The sequence below is a fragment of the Ruditapes philippinarum genome, unplaced genomic scaffold (genome assembly GCF_026571515.1).
Source record: "Ruditapes philippinarum isolate M1 unplaced genomic scaffold, ASM2657151v2 ctg50_1_1_1_1, whole genome shotgun sequence".
Classification (NCBI taxonomy): Eukaryota; Metazoa; Mollusca; class Bivalvia; order Venerida; family Veneridae; genus Ruditapes; species Ruditapes philippinarum.
In genome coordinates, this window is record NW_026861539.1 from 210,571 (window position 1) to 233,033 (window position 22,463).

At 31.8% G+C, this 22,463-nt stretch overlaps 1 protein-coding gene across 3 annotated transcripts; it reads left to right on the plus strand.

The window, feature by feature from the left end:
• Nucleotides 1–322: 322 nt before the first annotated feature.
• On the plus strand, nt 323–18,909 carry LOC132716001 (uncharacterized). Of its 3 annotated transcripts, none has more exons than XM_060699133.1 (3): nt 323–480; nt 17,068–17,238; nt 18,754–18,909. In XM_060699133.1, the coding sequence occupies exons 1-3, from the start codon at nt 444–446 to the stop codon at nt 18,861–18,863; spliced, it is 318 nt and encodes a 105-aa protein (XP_060555116.1). In that variant the 5' UTR covers nt 323–443; the 3' UTR covers nt 18,864–18,909. The 3 variants fall into 3 exon arrangements, with proteins under 3 accessions (XP_060555116.1, XP_060555117.1, XP_060555115.1); XM_060699134.1 differs by lacking the exons at nt 17,068–17,238; nt 18,754–18,909 and adding exons at nt 1,660–1,830; nt 3,757–3,912 and having other exon boundaries at nt 341–480; XM_060699132.1 differs by lacking the exon at nt 323–480 and adding an exon at nt 15,822–15,975.
• Nucleotides 18,910–22,463: the final 3,554 nt, after the last annotated feature.

Genomic DNA, 22,463 nt, shown 5'->3' on the forward strand with positions numbered 1-22,463 from the left:
GAAATTAAATTTACTGCACACAAATTTAAATAAGAAATATAAAAGCTGACGTCAGCGCCGTGAAAAAAGGATAACTTTTCATATATTTCATGTAGGCAAGGAAAAACGGGATAACACGTTTAAGGTAGACGTATTAGCCTATCGCGTGTAAGGTTAGTGATTTCAATAAGAAAACTTACTTATAATCCACTTTTATAGTTATAAGTGTCCCTTCCTTCTTTTTAAATTTTTCTACACCAATTGAACCTACTTCAACATGTAATCAGCAAATTATTGCCCTTTCAGGCAAAGCATGACGACAGGTTAATACACCTGCGTAAAACGTGCTAAACATGTATATGAGGCTTATGTAACGGACATATCTTATCACTTCCACTATTTTAACCGTAAGAGGTTTTTCCTTTCAGTTGTTCACCGACGCTTACGTATTTCGGAAATAAATCATGATTCAGTCGGACAATTTGGTGACGTTGTTTTGTGGTGAGTCGAGGTTTCAATTATTTTTGTTTAACTATATTATTTATAAAGTGTACCTTTTGAATGCTACAGGATTATATCATTTTTGGTTTCTATTCATGAATAAAAGAAAAAAGGAAAAGGAAATAAATCTAGATTTCAAAACTTAACAAATATGTTTGAGCAATCTTTCAATCAAGGAAGATCACTATTCATGAAACTTGTCTGAAATATATAATTGTCTTGATGATATAACTCTCAGACGTTAACTTTTGTAACTGTTAAATGCTGCATGCAACAAAAGGATATTAGAATTGTTACAGTTATTAACTGCAGGCACCCCATATATGTTTAATTTATATCCTTTGCAGAATTGTAATAATTCTATTGTCTAGAATTTCAATTTGATATTTATAAATTAGGGAAATGTTGTAAAGTATAGATAACCTTCACAATTTTTTGGATATTACTTATAACTAGTTATGATACATATACAATAATATATTATAAGGTTCATACTATTAAATTAAAAATATGTTTCAACCTTAAAGCAAAGACGCCTAAAATGCCCTGAATAACAATTATTATAACTGAAATACCCAAATTGACTCCGTGTGACAAGTACTTTGATCTGAAGACGTCCAAACACGCACTCTGCACATTCATTGCTATGAATTTTTTCAAATAAATTTAATTTCTTTCAATCGGTACAGAGCGGACATGAAATTTTGAACTTCATGTATTATAAATGTATGTAGTATTATAAATGTGTGTGAACTTGGCCACACATGGATCTGCACCTCGTCTCATAATGGTTATCATTTCTTCCAAGCAGTTTTATTTTCCTTCAACCGGTTTAAACTCACGTTGAGCACGTTGAGGAAATGGATTTGCTTACAGTCGATTGACGACCAGACATATATTCTAAAATTATTCCGGGCCATGGTCAAATAAATCAATATGTAAACATACTATAACGTTATGGTCAAACGAATCAATATGTTAACAAACTATCACTTGTTAAGTATGTATTAGCCGTGTCGATACTCACAATTTGTAGAAAAATGATAATAATAATAAAAAAATATAATAATAATAATAATAATTATGATAATAATAATAATGATAATTGAATATACATTATGACATTTTCATTTACTGTTTATATTTTGTTTTGCTCCTAACATATTTTTTTCTCTGCAGTATGTATGCTTGCTTATACAGTATATTCTGAAAACTGTACGACCACTCAGAATTGTAAAGATTCTGGCATAACCCAATGCCTAACAGGTTACCACGTGGTTTGCCAACACCCTGATGGTGGTTCGGTAGAGACTAATGGCGGGAAATGCACATGTGCTGTTGACATTATAAGTAAATTTTCTAAAGAGTTCCTTTATATTATAACAAAAATTTATAGAGAAATAAAATGATGCTCATAATTAAATAAATGGTATAGATATAGAGGATTAGTGTTTGTTTGTGTGTAAGATGAAATTTTATTTCATCGAGTGAGCTTTCAAAACAGTATTCTCACCAGTGTGGTAACCAAGAGAGAGAATAAGTCCATAAAACTTCATCTTACTTTTCAAAGAAACACACACACTAACACATTAACTTTCTTTTTATTTATCAATAAAAAACAAATTTAAATAAATTTTCCTCAATATTTATTTTAATATTAAAATCTGTTTTTCCCCATTTGTAGCCTCATTTTTAGACAAATTTGTCATAAATACAAGAAGTCTTGAGCTGACAAAATAATTTCGAGAATCACCGTTAAATGGCGAGATCGTTGATAATATTTTTATCATTTAAAAATATGAATGATTGCTTGTTTTAGTAATAAAAACAATAAAAAAATTCAATTAGAAATAAATCACACCATCCCACTTTATTTCCGTTACTTATGGTTAATTTATATAAGACTAGGCTTTGTGCAATAGTAATGTATCAATAATTTATTGTTCAATAGGATTGCCGTATTTCAAATGAAGCGTAACACATTTACTTTGGTAAATCGGCAAACTGTGAATCAGTCTAGTGTATCGACTGTTTATAAAGTAATTTAAAACACTCAGCAGGTTAAAATATATCAGTAAATATTTATAAAAACGTATTTATAGACTTTAACCTATATAAAGTGGTCGCCATTTGTAAAATAAGTGTATTTCAAGGGAGGAAAATAATTGTGTTTGATTTAGAGGGATAACATTTGGTTTTGTTAGTCATACATCTTTTTATAAGAAAAAAACTAATTTGAGGATTGTTACAGACACAAAATCTTGTTGACAGATGTGTAAACATTCAAAAAGCGGCTTGAATATAGGAAAACATGAAATTGTTTAAAGGCTGTCTTACGAACGCTGGATTATAAACTCATTCTCCAGGTTGATGACTGTCACTGATTTTCAATTTATCATATAGCATAAAACAAAATGCAGTAATTGCTCATAGGGTACTAAGATATGTCCAGATTTCATCAAGAGCAGTTTTGCATGTGGCAGGAAATGTATTTTTCAGACTGAAAAAATGAAAGAAATTTTATTTGGTTTCTATTAAAAGTTACATCAGTTAGCAAGCGTATGTAAAAATATGGTATTATGTTTCTTCCAAAGACATTTCTACCAAATTCAATACAATGTATTTCTTTTAATGTCAAATTTAATTTGTCTGACAGTGGAATATTACTGTTTACTTTTTACAGGCTTCTGGGTCTCAAAAAGTACCACATAGGATTTTAATATCGATAACTGCAGTCTTTAATTGTAGGAGAACATTGATTTTATCCTATTAAAACTTTGACCATATAATTAAAGTGCCTTAAAGGCGTCAGCTCCTTGCATACGATATGTATATATCAATATAAAGACCAGCGCCTAACATACAAGTTGATCATATCAACATATTAAGGACTTCAGCCCCTAACAAGCGATATGTATATATCAACATAAAAACAAGCTCCTTGCATACGATATATATATATATATGACAACGTAAAGACTTCAGTTCTTTGCATACGATATGTATATATCAACATAAAGACCAGCTCATTAGATATGTATATATCAATGATTTGTTAGTGCTCAACCTTTCCACGTGTCTGACTTAATCTTATCGTAATCAGAGAGTCACTTTTTGATCCGTTCTAAATATAATCATACAATGACCAAACACATATCTTAAAGAAATATCTACAGATCACGATTTGTTAGATTCTGAATATGATTTGTGTGACACAATTGTTTTTTAATGTTTCATACTATGTTACTACTCTATTTTTCATTGTTCTCTTTGTAGCATGCATAACGCAAGCCGATTGTATAGCGCTGGACCTTGAAAGCTATAAGTGCATCAGTGATGGCCACAAACACTGTTATGACAATAAATGTATCTGTAGCAGATGGTAAAAGCGTAAACATGTACCCGACATGAAAATAAATTCTGTCTCTCCTACATGAGTTCATTATTTTAATGATGTCCTATAAAGTTACGTGTAATGTTTAAATTGTTGAGAAAAATAGCCAATAATGCGGGAATGTTTGTTACTTTAACGTGGTTTATTGACGGAGTATTTTTATAAGATAAGAAAGATAGACAACTTTCAGCTCACCTCGAATACATGAAAACAAGCTTGTAACGTACACTTTTCGTCAAGATAAACAAATTTATGTGACGACTTAGACAGATTTGACACTTTTTTACCTTCAATGCGTTTTAAGATATCTGTAATTATGTAGATTCATAAAATACATATAACGTCTTGCAACGTTAATTATGTTAAAGCTAATAGACCTTTTTACGACGCGGCATGTTTCTATGCAGAACTGTAAAAGAATGAACTCATATTTAATAGCTTTTACAGCATCTTTTGATCCCCCCCCCTCAAAAAGCAAAGAAGCGTTGTGGTCATAAAACGAATGGTAAAGACGAGGAACACTTTTTTTTCCAGAATTCTCCCTTGCCCACGTTGGACCTGAAAATCGTTGTAATTATTTGAAATAAGTTTTTTTTTATTTTATGATATTTTTAAAGTTTGTGGCCCAGCTGCCTTATCTTCTTTTGCAACACATATTTTATATATATATATAAAACAGTCTAAACAACTCTTCATAGAATTTAAATTTCTTCTAACTTTAATAAAATATAAGGATATAAGGCGCAAATCACTTTTAAAGAAGATTTATGTTTTTGTTTAGTTGATGGCGTAACAGTGTAATCTTTTAATACAGTTCAGAATTCATAAAAACAAAAGGTTTTTAATGAGGTTCTGGAGACATTTCCCGTCAGTAAACGCTATAACGTATTAACTGCAAAAAGGAGTTAAATTTATAAACAAGAGGGCCATGATGGCCCTGGATCGCTCACCTGACACAACCGCATCCAAGCAATGTTTTAAACAAGCATCATGGCCAAGTTTGATGACAACTGAGTCAAACATGTGACCTCTAGCGGGTTATAAAGATTTTTCCATATTTGGGCAATGTGACCTCATTTTCGACCTGACACAACCCATATTCAAACTTGACCTAGAAATCATCAAAACAACCTTCCTGACCAATTTCCAGGAAATTTGGATCAAAACTGCAGCCACTAGAGTGTTAACCTTTTGCCCCATGAGCATATTGCAAAAAATCGCCGTTTTCATTGAAAAGCCTCCTGTAACAAGTTCAAACTGCTATGAAACTATGAAAAATGCTTCAATACTCAATGAAACTTGGCACAAATGTTGACTACACCATAGCCTCTGTAACAGCATGCTCAATGGTAAATTTCCTGTTACCATGGCAACGGGGGGACTTCTCAAAATTGCCAAAAATCACTATTTTGCATTGTTTTTTTTCCATCAAAACTAATTTCAAAGTGCGACAACTTCTCAATGAATTCAGATAGAGTAAAAGGCTTTTCAGCGTCGGTTACTAGTTACCCCAAGATCACCCTGAGACCATTTTTAGCCTGTCACATGTCAAAAATTTTCTTGGCGATGAGGGGGACTCCGCCCCCCTTCAAACCACCCAAACAGAAGGGGGCACATCCCCCTTCTGGCAACCCCCTGATGATATATTTGGATGGCGGACGGCGCCGAAAAAGCGGTCACTTTTTTAACAACATTTCTCAAACGGAAAACAGTGTTTGGGGCCTAAATAGGGTATTTTTTCACTGTTTGAGGCCTCAAAGGGGGGGGGGCAAAAAGCCGTCGAAACACGCTTATATAAGGGAAAAGGTTAAAAAGATTTTTCTATTTTTAGCTCCTGTGACCTAGTTTTTGACTGGACATGACCAATCTTAGCACTTGATCCAGAAATCATCTAAACAACCTTTCTGACAAATTTCCAGAGTATTTGAATCAAAACTGCAGCCACTAGAGTGTAAACAAGCTTTTTCTATTTTTAGCTCCTGTGACCTAGTTTTTGACCTGAGATGACCCATCTTCGAACTTGACCCAGAAATCATCAAAACAACCTTCCTGACAAATTTCCAGAATATTTGAATCAATACTGCAGCCACTTGAGTGTAAACAAGCTTTTTCTATTTTTAGCTCCTGTGACCTAGTTTTTGACCGGAGATGACCCATCTTCGAACTTGACCTAAAAATCATCAAAACAACCTTCCTGACAAATTTCCAGAATATTTGGATGAAAACTGCAGCCCCTAATGTGTAAACAAGCTTTTCTATTTTTAGCTCCTGTGACCTAGTTTTTGACCGGAGATGACCCATCTTCAAACTTGACTTAGATATCATCAAAACAACTTTCTTGACAAATTTCCAGAATATTAAGATGAAAACTGCAGCCACTAGAGTGTTAACAAGCTTTTTCTATTTTTAGCTCCTGTGACCTAGTTTTTGACCGGAGATGACTCATCTTCGAACTTGACCTAGATATCATGTAAACAACCTTCCTGACAAATTTCCAGAATATTTGGATGAAAACTGCAGCCCCTAGAGTGTTAACAAGCTTTTTCTATTTTTAGCTCCTGTGACCTAGTTTTTGACCGGAGATGACCCATCTTCGAACTTGACCTATATATCATCAAAACAACCTTCCTGACAAACTTCCAGAATATTTGGATGAAAGCTGCAGCCACTAGAGTGTTAACAAGCTTGTTCTATTTTTAGCTCCTGTGACCTAGTTTCTGACCGGAGATGACCCATCTTCGAACTTGACCTAGATATCATCAAAACAACCTTCCTGACAAATTTCCAGAATATTTGGATGAAAACTGCAGCCTCTAGAGTGTTAACAAGCTTTTTTCTATTTTTAGCTCCTGTGACCTAGTTTTTGACCGGAGATGACCCATCTTCGAACCTGAACTAAAAATCATCAAACAACCTTCCTGACAAATTTCCAGAATATTTGGATGAAAACTGCAGCCTCTAGAGTGTTTACAAGCTTTTTCTATTTTTAGCTCCTGTGACCTAGTTTTTGACCCGAGATAACTCATCTTCGAACTAGATCAGTATTTCATTGAGACAAACATTCTGACAAAGTTTGATGATGATCCAATCAAAACTGTGACTGCTAGACTGTTAACAACTCAATTGTTAGAGTGTTAACAAGCTTTTTCTATTTTTAGCTCCTGTGATCTAGTTTTTAATCGGAGATGACCCATCTTCGAACTTGACCTAGATATCATTAACACAACCTTCCTGACAAATTTCCAGAATATTTGGATGAAAACTGCAGCCTCTAGAGTGTTAACAAGCGTTTTCTATTTTTAGCTCATGTGACCTAGTTTCTGACCCGAGATAACCCATCTTCGAACTCGATCTGTATTTTATTGAGACAAACATTCTGACAAAGTTTGATGATGATCCAATCAAAACTGTGACTGCTAGACTGTTAACAACCCAATTGTTGACGACGCACGACGCACAACGCACGACGACGGACGCCGGACATAGCCCCATCACTATACCTCACCTTGACCACTTCGTGGTCAGGTGAGCTAAAAAGAGGGCAATAATGGCCCTTATATCGCTCAACTGATTATTTAGGCACCTTATTACAATGTGAGTAATGCATGATTTTGTCTCCAGTATTTAAATTTTCCTATTTCAGAAACGGTAAAAGATAGATCCATATAATAATACATTATCTGTTTCTACTCACAAAGATCTTTCAAATGGTATATAAATCCAAGGGTTGCATGGATTTTGAGAAAAGAAACTGCGTTTTCATCTACTAGCCTTGTAACATCTGACATATTTGCGGACCAAACGTGTTCATGGAATTTCCGTGTTAAACGTCCAGAACCTGTCGTTATTTGCAAAAACCAAGATTATTCATATTGGGATCTTCAAACAAGTCACAGACTATAGTTTAAATGGAGAATAGATTCGCGCGCTCCATGTCGTCATATAATCAATCGCGTACCATGGCAACATAATAGCTCGGCCTATTAAAGGAATAACAAAAAAACTAATTTGTTCCGTTCAAATGTATTTTAAATATTTTATTGAAAATGAACGTTTATAATAAAAGGAATAATAGATGAAAGCACTGTTCTGGTTTATGTCATTGCTTTCTTTGATGTATTTATAAAAAAGAATACACAATTTTTCACAATCTGCTTCAATGATACGAACTACCAAAACAGCGCATACATGTTATATCTTAATCCCTACTTTATTATCATAATAAATGTTCTATAACTGAAAATCTTATCATTGAAAATTGTTTATTTTTTATTTTCAATAAATTCCTTTTATTTATTATTATATTTGTTATTATTCCAAACTGTGCAAACAAAACAAGTAACTGTGATAATGCAAAATCTATTAGGCATCACGTAATGTATAACTGAATTTGAGAGAACATGATCTAAATGGAAACATTAAATGAGGAAGAAACAGCGTTGCCTAAAGAGCTATCAAATGTCAAATGACTGGTTAAAATTAGCTTTGATGGACCTAGTGATATTTATATCGTTTTTTAGACAATAACTCCTCCAGGGAAAATAAAATTCACACATCTATACACAACGAAACGATGTTTTAATAATGAGCGTTACATTACAAGCGTGTTAAAAAACTATGATAATCTTTCACTATAAAAAGTTCATATTTCGTTTGTAATAAATTGAATAATATATCCATGTAGCTTTTTTTCTATAAATGAAGAGATTACTTCAAACATTTTGCATGAAGCTAGTCATCTAAAGCAGGAATAAAACAGAAAAAAATGATCACACAGTTCCCCTTTTGATATATTGCTTGAAAACATATTGCATTTTCTTCTGTAATATGTAAACATCAACAAAGGTATGTTTGATAAAATGATACACCAAACAAAATAGTTGGCCAGTGTTAATTTATTCTTACCCAAACCGTTTCTAGGTCCATGCTTATTTTCATGAAAAATTTGAAATTTAAAATACATTTAATAAAAAATCAAATATTTGAGAACTAAAGTATTGTCAAGTAAACAAATAATGAAGTTTACAAATCTCTCTACAAGAAAAACCAACAATAAGGTAAGATTATGCAAAAAAACGCCCTTTCTGCAATAGAAAATCAGTAGAAATATGGAGATAATTACTGCAAAATCAGTCATTAATAGCAAATAACATGCCAACCATCTCTTGAATTGTGAATATTTCCATTATTCCATTATTCTTAAAATCATTTTCTCCAAGTTGATTTTCTTGAAATATTTTGGGTCATCTGGAGGGATGCATTTTAAAGTATTTGTGTTTTGCTGCATATCGTCATTTTAATCCTGTAAAATGGTCATGTAAAATAAAAGCGTACATGTACATTACATGCAACCCGTCTCTTTCAAAGCTCGAGGAATGAAAAACATCAGTTGAAAGATAGTTTTTTTTTAATATAATTTACTTGATGTTATTTTTCTAAAAGTTATATAGCATTCTTGTTATTTTATACATATACATTTGTAAATTATTTTTTAATAAGCACGCGTTACTAAAAGTCTACGATATATGGTCATTGAATATGAGTCTCAATCTATTTTTAGACTGGGAAAATCCAATTCAGCCAGTGAATATGATTCTATAAAAAGTTCTGTTGACTACGGTTTGGACCAATGTGATTGCAGCTATATTTAGATCATATAATAATATTTTATGTTAAAATAATCATAAAATAAGTGATGATAATAAATTATGAACATTTTTTAATTTAATTAAAAGAGCATGTCAACGTTGTTTTTTTTGCTGTCTCAGTACATTTGCTCCAGCATCGTATGTACAATACTACGAGTATATCTATTTTCCTGACAATATGGATAAATAATGTCTTATATACAGAAAAAAATAGCTTTTCGTATAGATATATCTTTATTAAAAAGAATTTATATGTAGGCATGCATTTTGAATATGAATCAATAGTAAGCATTTATAATGGGTAGCTTTTTTCACAATATTAAGTAAAGACTTGGGTAACTTATATGGTTTTCCTTTAAAGACAATAAAATGTTACCTTCCTTATCCCAAATGTGATATGTAAAGAAAAGTTGAAACAGTTATTGGATCATAAAAAGTTGGACTGACATGTATATTCATTGAAGAAGTATGTTTTACGAACAGCTATATGCAGTGACAAATTATCACAAAATCGGCACAAAATCTTTTATTAAACATTTCTTATCAAATTCGGAAACTATAAAATATAACAAGTAGACCAAACAGAAAACCAAACAACAAATTAAATAAAAATGTTAACTGATGTGTTGTATATGTATCGGAAATGTCAGTTTCTTGTAGGGAAGCTATTTATCCAAAGGAACTGATTTGTTTAAAGTTGGCTGAATGTCAGTGCGTTCTCATTGAGATAATATGGGGATCTGTTCCTATCATTGTTTTACACTTTGGTGTTCGGATAACAATCGATTGTTTTTTGTTTGTTTTTGTTTGTTTTTTCTTCTTCTTTTTCTGTTCTTACCGGAAAGGCATTTTTCTATAGCAGTCATTCAATCGTAGGTCTACGCATCATAAATTATTTAATTAAGTACTTGCATGTTATTGGCAAATGGTTGTTGTGATTGTTTGTGACCGGAAAGGCAAGTTTCTAAAGCAGTCATTCAACTAAAAAAATGCACGTGTATGTAAATTATTATTGAAAAAGATACTTGAACGAGTATGTTATGGATTTGTTTTGTGTTGATGTTGAAAATTTGGACGGTATATAATGATGGAAAGAGGGAATTGTCTGTTAATATTAGGCTCTGAAAATCAAGGACATCATTATAACTAAAGGAAACAAATCTTAAAAAAGAAATATCAAGCAAGTAAGTGTAAGACAATACGTATATTCCATCCACGACCACTAAATTACCTGCTCGCTTAAAACGCAGGAAATAATATAATATACCTGCTAGTGGAAACAGTTCAAATGGACTACAAGTGTATTCTATTCTTAAATCATCTAAATGTCCAATTACTTTACATTAGTTTCTCAGTGATCCGAGTTATTTTCGTATTATATAAGGCACTTTTTGTCTTTTGCCAAGACAGTGTACTGTCAATTTTGATTTTAAGTTTGTGCGACCAATATTTTAAGAATACTATTATCATAAAGAAATTAGAAAACGCACAATTTTCAATTTGAGAATTACACTAGCTGATAAAAGTGACTGCTCTAGAATATGTTAAATTACTACGTCAAATACATGTTGTATATTCGATAACACTTTCTAAACAGCTTTGCATTCCATACTTTGTTTTTATAAAAAGTGATTTTCAGACTGTAAATTCAAATGTCATAAGCAGATGTTACGTTTTGATATATATTCTTACTTTTTACTCCGAATTATTAAATCGAACTAAAGTTTAATAGACTACCGATTTTATCCCACCACCACCCCCACTTGAGTTTAAGTTAACTATATCACACAGTGAGCAGTGAAATACAGAAACAAACACATGCATGAAAATAATGTTATATATTATATAAATCATTCATGTGTATCAGTTGTAGGCATTTCGGGATTTGAAAATTTGCACGTGTGAAAAAAATATGAATTTGATTAGGCCTGAAATCTCTGTGATTTCATTGTTGTGTAACGTTTGAGAAAACTTCTTATTCTTTTACACTGTTCAAATAAGTGTCAGTTCCAATCATGGCTGATTCTGTAACACAATAGGATTTAAGTGGTAGGAATGCACTTGCACGTGTGAGTTAAATATATGTCATGTGCAGCTAAAGATTGTCAAAAGATGTTTCTGTCAGGACACAGTGTTCCTGCTGTCAAATTCGATAAGCCCACGTTCGAGGAAGTAAAATTGAAAATGGTGTTATTTATACTGAACAGGATAACTGAAATCAGTATTTGAAAACTTGGTTAATGAAATTTAGAAATATTTAATTATTATTTGGCCACCAGACAAAACTATTCGGTGTTAAAATCAAATATGACTTAAAGTTTGCCAAGAACTCCGCTGTCAAGTTAATTGCCGGGAATATTGTTTATGACAGTGATTAATTATCTATGGAGCTTAAAATAGAAACAAATCTTGTTAACACCCTAGTGGCTGCAGCTTTCCTCTAAATGTCCTGAATATTGATCAGAAAGATTGGTTTACTGATTTCTAGGCCAAGTATGAATATTGGTCATCTCTGGTCTAAAACAAGGTCACATGAGCTAAAAATATAAACATCTTGTTAACACTCTAGTGGCTGCAGGTTTGATCCAAATATTCTAGAAATTTGTCAGTAAAGTTGTTTTAATGATTTCTAGTTTTTATATGGGTTATCTTGGGTAAAAACTATCTCACATAAACTAGGTCACATAAGCTAAAAATAGAAGAATCTTGTTAACACTCTATTGACTGCTTTTTTATCAAAATATTTTGGAAATTGGTAAAAATAACTGTTTTGATAATTTCTAGGTCAAGTTCGAATAAGAGTTGTATCGGGTCAAAATCTAGGTTACAGGAGCTAAAAATGGAACAATTTTGTGAACTTTCTAGTGGCTACTGTTCGTTCATTATTCAAATATCCTTGAAATTGATCTGAAATTTTGTTTTAATTATTTCAAGGTCAACATCGAATATGGGTTACCTGGGGTCAAAAATAAGATCACACTGCCCAAATATGTAAAAACCTTGTTAACACTAGATGTAACATTGACGTAATTGTCATCAAACTTGGCCAGGATGCTTGTCTTAGACATTGCTCGTATGAGGTTGATGTGTCAGGGGAGCGATCTAGGGCCATCTTGATCCTAAACTTTTTAATAAAACCCACATGTGTGTGATAGTTTGAGGAGTGGTGGATTTAAAAAAAAAGAAATGAAAAACATAAAAATAAAAGTTTCATCATCATTAACATCATCATCTTGTCATCATGATCTTCTCATCATCGTCATCAACAACATCATCGTCATCGTCGTCGTAATCATCCTTATCATCATCATCTCATCATCATGTCATCATTATCATCATCATCTTTGTTGTCGCTGTTATATTTTTAGTAAAATGACCTTTTACCTGTGTATTTAAAACCGAATGTCATTATCTCATTCGGTTTCAAACATGTGATATGACATAAATTTCACCTACATTTTTACATCGAAAAACATCAGATGTTTTTCAATATTTTCAACATCTTAAAAGATATCTTAATAGTGAAAAAAATGGAGTGGAATGGTCTATGTAAGTGCTACCGTTTCATTCCGACGGTTTACATTTTATTAACTATCCTTAGTTTTCTTCAGGCTGCTAGGCTGCTAACTTCGAAAGCGTCAGAATGAAAACAAAAGGTTCAATATCTTAAATAAAAGATCACAATATTTAAAAAGGCGTGGAATGGTGTCATTGATGCATTGCCGACCTTTGTCTTGTTTTAACTATTTTAGTTGTTTTTTTAGGCTGCTAGCCTAAGGATGCTAGTCTGCCAATTTTAGGCTGTTAGGCTGCCAACTTTAGGAACATTAAACATGAGACCCTTTTCAATATACTGACGATGATGATGACAATGATGATGTTGATAGTGATATACTTATGACGAAGGTGATGTTTCTTTTTCTGATTTTGACTTTGATGACGAATTGATGACATTTATCATGATGATATAAATAAATGATTATGATGAGAAGATTTTTACTTTAAATGATGACAAATACGTCAAAATGGGGGCATATTGACAAATACAAAGCCCGTTTGTTTGGATCTATATTAGTTGCAATGGCGGCAAGGTTGCAAGGTTTCGATGAATAAAGCTCTCAGGAGAGCTATATTTGTGGACAGCTATATGCGTCGCAACAGGTCAGAAATGAAAGACCATTGTAAGTTTGTATAAAGACTAGACAGTCAACGTTTCTTCACACGAGCTTATCTTACACATTCCCTTTTCCCATACACTTATGAATGTAGGTTATCATTAATCGTGAATATTGTCATCTATATTCACTCATAATTGTCCTAAAATTAAATTCTATATATGCGATTTCGTCTCAAAAGAACACGTGCCAAGTACTTAATAGCAAGTAACAGATAACACAATTATAAGGAAGAAACGGTCCCAAGCAACATCATTATACAAAATTTAATTATCTTCCATCTCATCATTGCCGATTACACGTTTATTTTACTTTGCATAAGACTTAATCAGAGCTTTTATTGTATGAATTGTTTCCATCGAAAAGCAAACAACATAACAAGTATATTTGTTTGCAATTTTTAAGAAGAATGATAGCAACACAATGAATTGTTAGAAAAAAATGAAATGTTCAGTTTCCGCACTCATTCTTTTGTAGAAATGTGTGAATAAAGTTATGTGTAGGTATTTAACCAGCAAAAACAAGTCAATTTTAGAATTTGGTTTTGGTTTGATGATTTTTGAAAAGTTATCCTATTGTTTAACATTGAAAAAAAAAATCTGTATCCGCTTTTGTAGGAATGTATGTCCGAGGTTGACATTGCACGTGCTGCTATTTAACCAGAAAATACAAGTCAAGTTTTTATGTGGCCATGCTCCGATGGTTGTTGACAGTTTTGCCCATTGAACTTGGAAAAAAATTACAAAAGCATAATCTCGTCTACAAAAAATGCAAATTGCAATTTGCAAAAGATTCACACTGAATAAGTGCATGGCCTTGGACTTTGTATAAAAATAGTTTGCGTTAATATTTAATAGTTTAAGGGTATTGGAAACAAAATTGGAAATCAATATGATTATAACATTCGAAGTTGTGGCTGCTTGCAGAGGCATTCGTGACGTTACGACAAATTTTTGGTTAGCAACTTAATTTACTGCACACAATTTTAAATAAGAAATATAAAAGCTGACATCAGCGCCGTGAAAATCGGATATCTCTACATATATTTTATGCAGTCAAGGGAAAACACACGCCTGGTAAATGATAGAGCTAACTCTATCGGAGGTATACGGTAAATCGCTTTATCGCTACTTCCGAGTGAGCTAGTTCATGTCGCTAAAATTGTGGTGGTGTTTCCCAGTTAGCGAATTCAGCGTTGAAATGGACCGTCTCATCATGAAACAGATTTTTTGTCCTCAAAATTTCATCTAAACGGCGTTTTGGATTAAAAACAAATATGTTTCAAGTAGATATAAGGTCTAGAGATGAAATAAGATTGAAATCAGATCAAAACATAACCTAATTAAGAAAATATTGGATATTTGTTCTTGGAGACAGCTCTGTCGTGAAGGAGGTAGTCACGCCAAGGAGATAGCTCTATGGTTACATACAAAGTGCCTGATTGTGTATTTTATTCATAACTTTTATCACGACACAAAAATTTAATAAAGTCAATATTATACTAATGTTATTACTTTACATGTATATAATGGCATAATTTGCATAATAAAACATTAACATTTACAGCGTATTTACATATTTATTTTTATCTGAATCGCTGTTTAAATTGGAGGAAAAAATATATGTTTCATTATGAAACGGTCCATTTCAATGCTGAATTCGCTAACCGGTAAACGTCGCCACAACTACATTTCAAACACAATTATGACAACTTTACGTTTTCTTGAAACTTCAATCAAATCTTCATCGCATAGCATTTTCTGATTTTCGGTATTTTGTGCAGAATTTACAAAATATATAAAAAGTAAAAACACTTGACACTTGATTTTAGCGACATGCACTAGCTCGGAAGTAGCGATAGGGCGATTTACCGTATACCTCCGAAAGAGGTAGCTCTATCATTTACCAGGCGTGAAACAGGATGAACACGTTAAAGGTAGACGTATTTGCCTATCGCGTGTGAGGTTATAAATTTCAATAAGATAATTTTCGTATAACTCACTTTTATAGTTATAAGTGTTCCTTCCGTCTTTTAAAATTTTTCTACACCAATTGAACCTACTTCAACACGTAAACAGCAATGTATTGCCCTCTCACGCAAAGCATGATAACAGGTTAATGCACCTGCGTAAAGCGTGCTAAACATGTATATGAGGCTTATGTAACAGACATATCTTATCACTCGTAAGAGGACTTTCCTGTCAGTTGTTCACAGGCGCTTTCGTATTTCGGAAATAAATCATGATACAGTCGGTCAATTTGGTGACGTTGTTTTGTGGTGAGTGGAGGTTTCAATAGCAATTTTTGAACTATATGATTAATAAAGTGTACCTTTTGAATGTTATAGGATTATATGGTCTTTGGTTTCTATTCATGAATAAAATATATAAAAGGTAAAGGAAATATATCTAGATTTCAAAAAATAACAAATATGTTTGAATAATCAAGGAAGATTACTATTTAAGAAACTTGTCTGAAAAATACCCTCAGAGGTGAACTTTTGTAACTGTTAAGTGCTTCATTCAACACAAGGATATTTCATTAGAATTGTTACCGTCATTAATTGCAGACACCCCAGGTATGTTTAATGTATTTCCTTTGCAGAAATGCGTGAATTTTATTGTCCAGAATATCAATTTGATATTTATAAATTAGAGGAATATTGTGAAGTATATATAACCTTCACAATTTTTTGGATATTACTTATAACTAGTTATGATATAGATGGATTCATACATTGTAAGTTTCATACTATCAAATTAAAAATGTGTTTCAACCTTAAAGCAAAGACGCCTAAAATGCCCTGAATAACAATTATTACAACTGAAATAACCAAATTGACTCCGTGTGACAAGTATTTTGATCTGAAGATGTCCAAGCACGCACTCTGCACATTCATTGCTATGTATTTTTCAACATTATCCTTCAATCGGTACAGACCAGACATGAAATTTTGAACTTCATGTATTATAAATGTGTGTAGTATTATAAATGTGTGTGTGTGTGCCACACCTGGATCTGCACCAAGCAGTTTTATTTTCCTTCCATCGGTTCAAACTAACGTTGAGGACATGTAGTTGCTAATAACAACCGGACGATTGACGACCAGATGTATATCCTGAAATTATTCCGGGTCATGGTCAAACAATTCAATATCTAAACATACTATATCTTGTTAGCGTATGTATAAGCCGTGTCGATACATACAATATGTAGATAAATGATAATAAAATAAAATTTAAAAAATAATAATAATAATTATTATTTTTATGATAATAATAAAAATGATAATTGAATATACATTATGACATTTTCATTCACTTCACTGTTTCTATTTTGTTTTGCAGCTAACATATTTTTTTCTCTGCAGTGTGTATGCTTGCTTATACAGTATATTCTGAGGACTGTACGACCACTCAGAATTGTAAAGATTCTGGCGCAACCAAATGCCTAACAGGTTACCACGTGGTTTGCCAACACCCTGCTGGTAGTGGGGTAGTGACTGATGGTGGGAAATGCACATGTGCTGTTGACGACATAAGTAAATTTTCTAAAGATTTTCTTTATATTATAACAAGTATTTATAGAGAAATAAAATGATGCACATAATTAAACCATTGGTATAGATTTAGAGGATATTTGATTATTTTATTTCTTTTTATTTATGCTCAAAGACAAATTAATGAAATTTCCTCAATATTAATTTTAAATTTGTTTTCCCCAAAAGTAGCCTCAAATTAGACGAATTTTTTTATAAATTATACAAGAAGTCTTGAGCTGTAAAAATAAGATCAGGAATCACCGTTTAATGGAGATGATATCGATTTTGATATTTTTTTTCATTTAAAAATATGAATGATCGCTTGTTTAAATAATAAAAACAATAAGAAAATGTAGTAGAAAAATATCACGCCATCCAACTTTATTTCCGTGAAATATGGCGAATTTATAACACATTTACTTTGGTAAATCAGCTGTGAATCAGTCTAGTAATTCGACTGTTTATAAAATAATTTAAAACACTAAGCAGGTTAAAATCTATCAGTGCGTATTTATAAATACGTATTTATAGACTTTAACCAATATAAAGTGGTCGCCATTCGTAAAATAAGTGTATTTCACGGGAGGAAAATAATTGTGTTTGATTCAGAGAGATAACATTTGGATTTGTTATTCATACATCTTTTTATAAGAAAAAATCTAATTTGAGGACTGTTACAGACAAAAAATATTGTTGACAGATGTGTAAACATTCAAAAAGCGGCTAGGAATTTGGAAAACATGGAATCGTTGAAAGGCTGTCTTACGAACGCTGGGTTGTTTACTTATTCCCTGGGCTGATGACTGGCACTGCTTTTCAAGTTATCATATTGCATAAAGCATAAAGCAGTTATTGCGCGCAGTGTGCTTAGATATGTCCAGATTTCATTAAGAGCAGTTTTGCATGAGGAAGGAAATATATTTTCTCAGATTGTCAAAATGAAAGATTTTTTTATTTGGTTTCCATTAAAAGTTACGGCAATCAGAAAACGTATGTAAAAAGATTGAATTATGTTTCTACCAAAGACAATTCAGTACAATGTATGTGTTATGATATCACATTTAATTTATCTGACAGTGGAACATTAGTGTTTACTTTTCACAGGCTCTGTATTGGATTAATCGAAACTCAGTTTAATTTGAACATTGATTTTCTATTAAACTAATTTCTGAAAACATCAATGTTTATAAATATTAATAACATAATGCACATAACATAAAGTTGTAAATTATGTATATATCAACATAAAAACCAGCTCCTTAGATATGTATATATCAGTGATCTGTTAGTGCTTAACTTTTCCACTTGTCTTACTTAATCCTGTCATAATTAGAGAGTCACATTTTGATCCGTTCTATTTATGATCATACAATGACCAAACAAATATCTTAAAGAAATATCTACAGATCACGATTTGTTAGAATGTTAACTTGATGTGATGATTTGTGTGCCACAAATGTTTTTTTCAATGTTTCATAAATGTTACTATTCTATTTTTCATTGTTTTCTTTGTAGCATGCTTAACTCAAGCCGATTGTATAGCGCTGGACCTTGAAAGCTATGTTTGCATCAGTGATGGCCACAAACACTGTTATGACAATAAATGTATCTGTACCAGGTGGTAAAAGCGTAAACATGTACCCAGAATGAAAATAAATACTGTCTCTCCTACATGAGTTCATTATTTTAATGACGTCCTGTCAAGTTACATGTAATGTTTAAATTGTTGAGAAAATAGCCAATAACGTTGGAATGTTTGTTATCATAACATGGTTTATTGACGGAGTATTTTTATAAGATAAGAAAGATAAACAACTTTCAGTTCACCTCCAATGCATGCAAACAAGCACGTAACGTACACATTTCGTCAAGATAAACAGATTTTGCCGAAGACTTTGACAGATTTGGCACTTTATTTACCACCAATGTGTTTTAAGATTATTGTAATTATGTAGATCATAATATACATAAAACGTCTTGCAACCTTAATTATTTTAAAGCTTATAGACCTTTTTACGACGCGACGTGTTTCTATGCAGAACTGTAAAAGAATGAAAACATATTTAATAGCTTTTACAGCATCTTTTTTACCCTCCCCCAAAAAAGCAAAGAAGCGTTGTGGCCATAAAACGAATGGTATAGAGGAGGAACTATTTTTCAGAATTTTCCCTTGCCCACGTTGGATATGAAAATCGTTGTAATTATTTGAAATAAGTTTTTTTATTTTATGATATTTTTTTTAGTTTGTGGCCCAGCTGAATTAAAATTTCTTGATACTTTAATAATATATAAGCCGCAAATAAGCCGAAATTTTAATATGTTTTTGTTTATTTGGTGTCCTAACAGCCTAAGCTTCTAGCACAGTTCAGAATGAATTTAAACACAAGGTTTTTAGTGAGGTTCTAGAGACATTTCCCGTCAGTTAACGCTATTACGTGTTAACTACATATAGTAGTTCAATAATATAACAAGTGTAGTGTGCAATTATAGCCCTTGTATCGCTCACCTGATTATTAACTTAAAGGTGAGTCATGCATGAGTGATTTTGTCTGCAATTTATAATTTTTCCTATCTCAGAATCGGTAAAAGATAGATGTATATAATAATACATTTTCTGTTTCTACTCACAGAGATCTTTCAAATGATATATAAATCTAAGGGCTGTATGGTTTTTGAGAAAATGGTTTAAAAATCGCTGAAGGGTAATAACTCGAGATGGCTTGAAATCAATCAGTAACCTTGGGTTTATTTTAAAGAACTTCAACAAATCTATCAATTGAAGCATTTTATTTTTTGAAAATTGATAAAAGACAAAATGGCACTTTTTCTAGATACATAATATCAAAATTTATCCATTTGAGCCTTTTAATGTTCATTTTGAAGAGTTTATAAATCAAATAAAAAGAAGCATATTTTCATTTCTGTATCGCGGGTCGGGGGAACCAAATCCTAAACATAAAGGCGTCTTTCGTCCTATTCTGAATGAAAACTCACACAAAGATTAATTTTGACTTTTAAATATAAATAGACGTATCCCATGTCAAAAGTTTATATAACTGATATATTAAACGGCCCAAAATAAATCAATTTTAATATATAAAAAGTAGATTATAAATTTACAACAGACACGTATGAAGAAAATACAGAAATCACTATATCCAATGAATATCGATGGTACTAAAGAGTTGTATTATAATTCCATATATAACATTATATTGAAAGTAATTATCGTAGATTATTTCTATTTCATGTGTGACTTTTGATATTCTCCAGATGCTGTATTACCTTTTCATAAGAGAATCGATGTTACAAAAGAGAGGTATTATAATTCAAACTGTGTACATTAAATAGTGATCATGTCTTATCAGTGGTCACTTTTGATTTTCTCAAGATGCTGCATTTACATAACAAACTATTTAAATGCCAATTGAAAGGCTATTTCTTCAGTCGTTATATCCTTAACATCGACAGTTAAATGATTGTTAAATTACTCGATAACAAAATAAGATATGTCACTTAAATTTTTATTAAATTGAATATAAATTTCATTGTTTCATCCAAACCATTGCAAATAGTCATATTTATTATACAGTCATGTATGTGTCATGTCAGAAAATTTAATGTTTGCCTTAATTAAGAACGATACTTATATTAATTATATTTATCTGTTTGTCTTTCTTTTTTCTAATTGCGTAACAAGCTGTTTTTAATTATGCAGCCTTGCACTACATTTTCCCCGCTACATTGTCAGTGAAAATCAAGATGATTATCACAAAGTTATAGTTTACTATTCTTCTATGGGTTTCGTTGTAAGATTTGCATTTTTTATCAGCTTTCGTATTATGTAATCCATATACGTACTGTAAACTACTTCGAGTAATCCAAGAAAAAGAATAACAGAACATTTTGTAAATAATGTTAACCTTAAAGGTGCTTATACAATTTACGACGACAAATAATAAAATGGACCTTATTAAGAACAAAAGGAAATAATAAATATCTCAAAAAAGTTCAGCGTGGCACTATATTGCCTGGGATTGTCCAAATATTATATTTTTCTGCATTTTTTACCTCTAATAAAGTTTGATGTGTCAAAGGACTATTACAATCATACAATTGACAAATTTTAAAATAGTTGTCTGCAAACTCTGCCACAAGAAACTTGGAAATACGTTTTATTTATTATTATTTAATAAATATTTATTGCACGAAATTCATATTTAAATTGCTTTTCATCGTTAATGTGTAGCTTATAACGCGGCTTGTTTTGATATCTGCTGTTGCTTTTAAATTTATACACTCAAGGGTAGCCAGAATCATTGTTCCTGTTTCGGCGCCATATGACCTACATCGTGTTCGTAGATTATTTAACTATTAATATCGTAGTTTCTATTTTCTTTTTTTCCTTTTATTCTCTTCCTTAAAATGTCTATTGATTAAGTACTTTAGCGGAAGGTGAAACATTAATATTTTTGCGATTAAAGTTGTATCGGCCGTTTATAAAACACTTTAACTATTCTCAGACGGAGTAAAAGACATAAAACAACAGTAACACTCTTAAGGTATGTTTAATCTTAAAAATAAGAAATAAGATGAAGACCTATTCAATCTTATTTGAAGGTTATATCACAGTATAACGGGTTGCATATTTAGGTGAATAGAAATGAAGCTCCACAGACTAATGTCTATTTGACAACTCATATAATAAAAAGACATGACATTTAATTTAAATTGAAAAGACATTACATCATTTTAAATAGAAATAAAACACTCTCTTTGCCAATGTGACATGACGGATTATTGAGCAAACAGTGTATATGACAAAGTTCGTCCAGCAAATCAATCATTTGATAACGTTACTATGAGTGTTAGCAGGAGAAAATAATTCGACATATACTCTTTTAATAAACATTTCATACTGATATTGAATGGTTTAAATAACTTGTTGTTTATTTTGAAATCAGTGTTTATTGGAATATTTCAACAGAATTTTGTTTGTTCCCTTTGCATTTGTAATTTTACACCATTGTACAATGGCAATGAAACTTTACGCGTTTTACCGAGTAATTAAATGGAATATAGACAAGCTCTCCGGAACGTCTGCATGGTAAACACGCATACACAATAGTTAGGCTGAATAAACTCGGTTCTTCCACTTGTCACTTTGCGACATGTTGACATTTTGATAAACGCCCCTTGTGTCACACATCAAAGACTTATTATCT

Coding starts and splice junctions, on each gene's coding strand:
- LOC132716001 (XM_060699133.1), top strand. CDS start 444: ATGATTCAGTCGGACAATTTGGTGACGTTGTTTTGTG. Junction 481..17,067: donor TTTGGTGACGTTGTTTTGTG/GTGAGTCGAGGT, acceptor TTTTCTCTGCAG/TGTGTATGCTTGCTTATACA. Junction 17,239..18,753: donor ATGTGCTGTTGACGACATAA/GTAAATTTTCTA, acceptor TTTTCTTTGTAG/CATGCTTAACTCAAGCCGAT.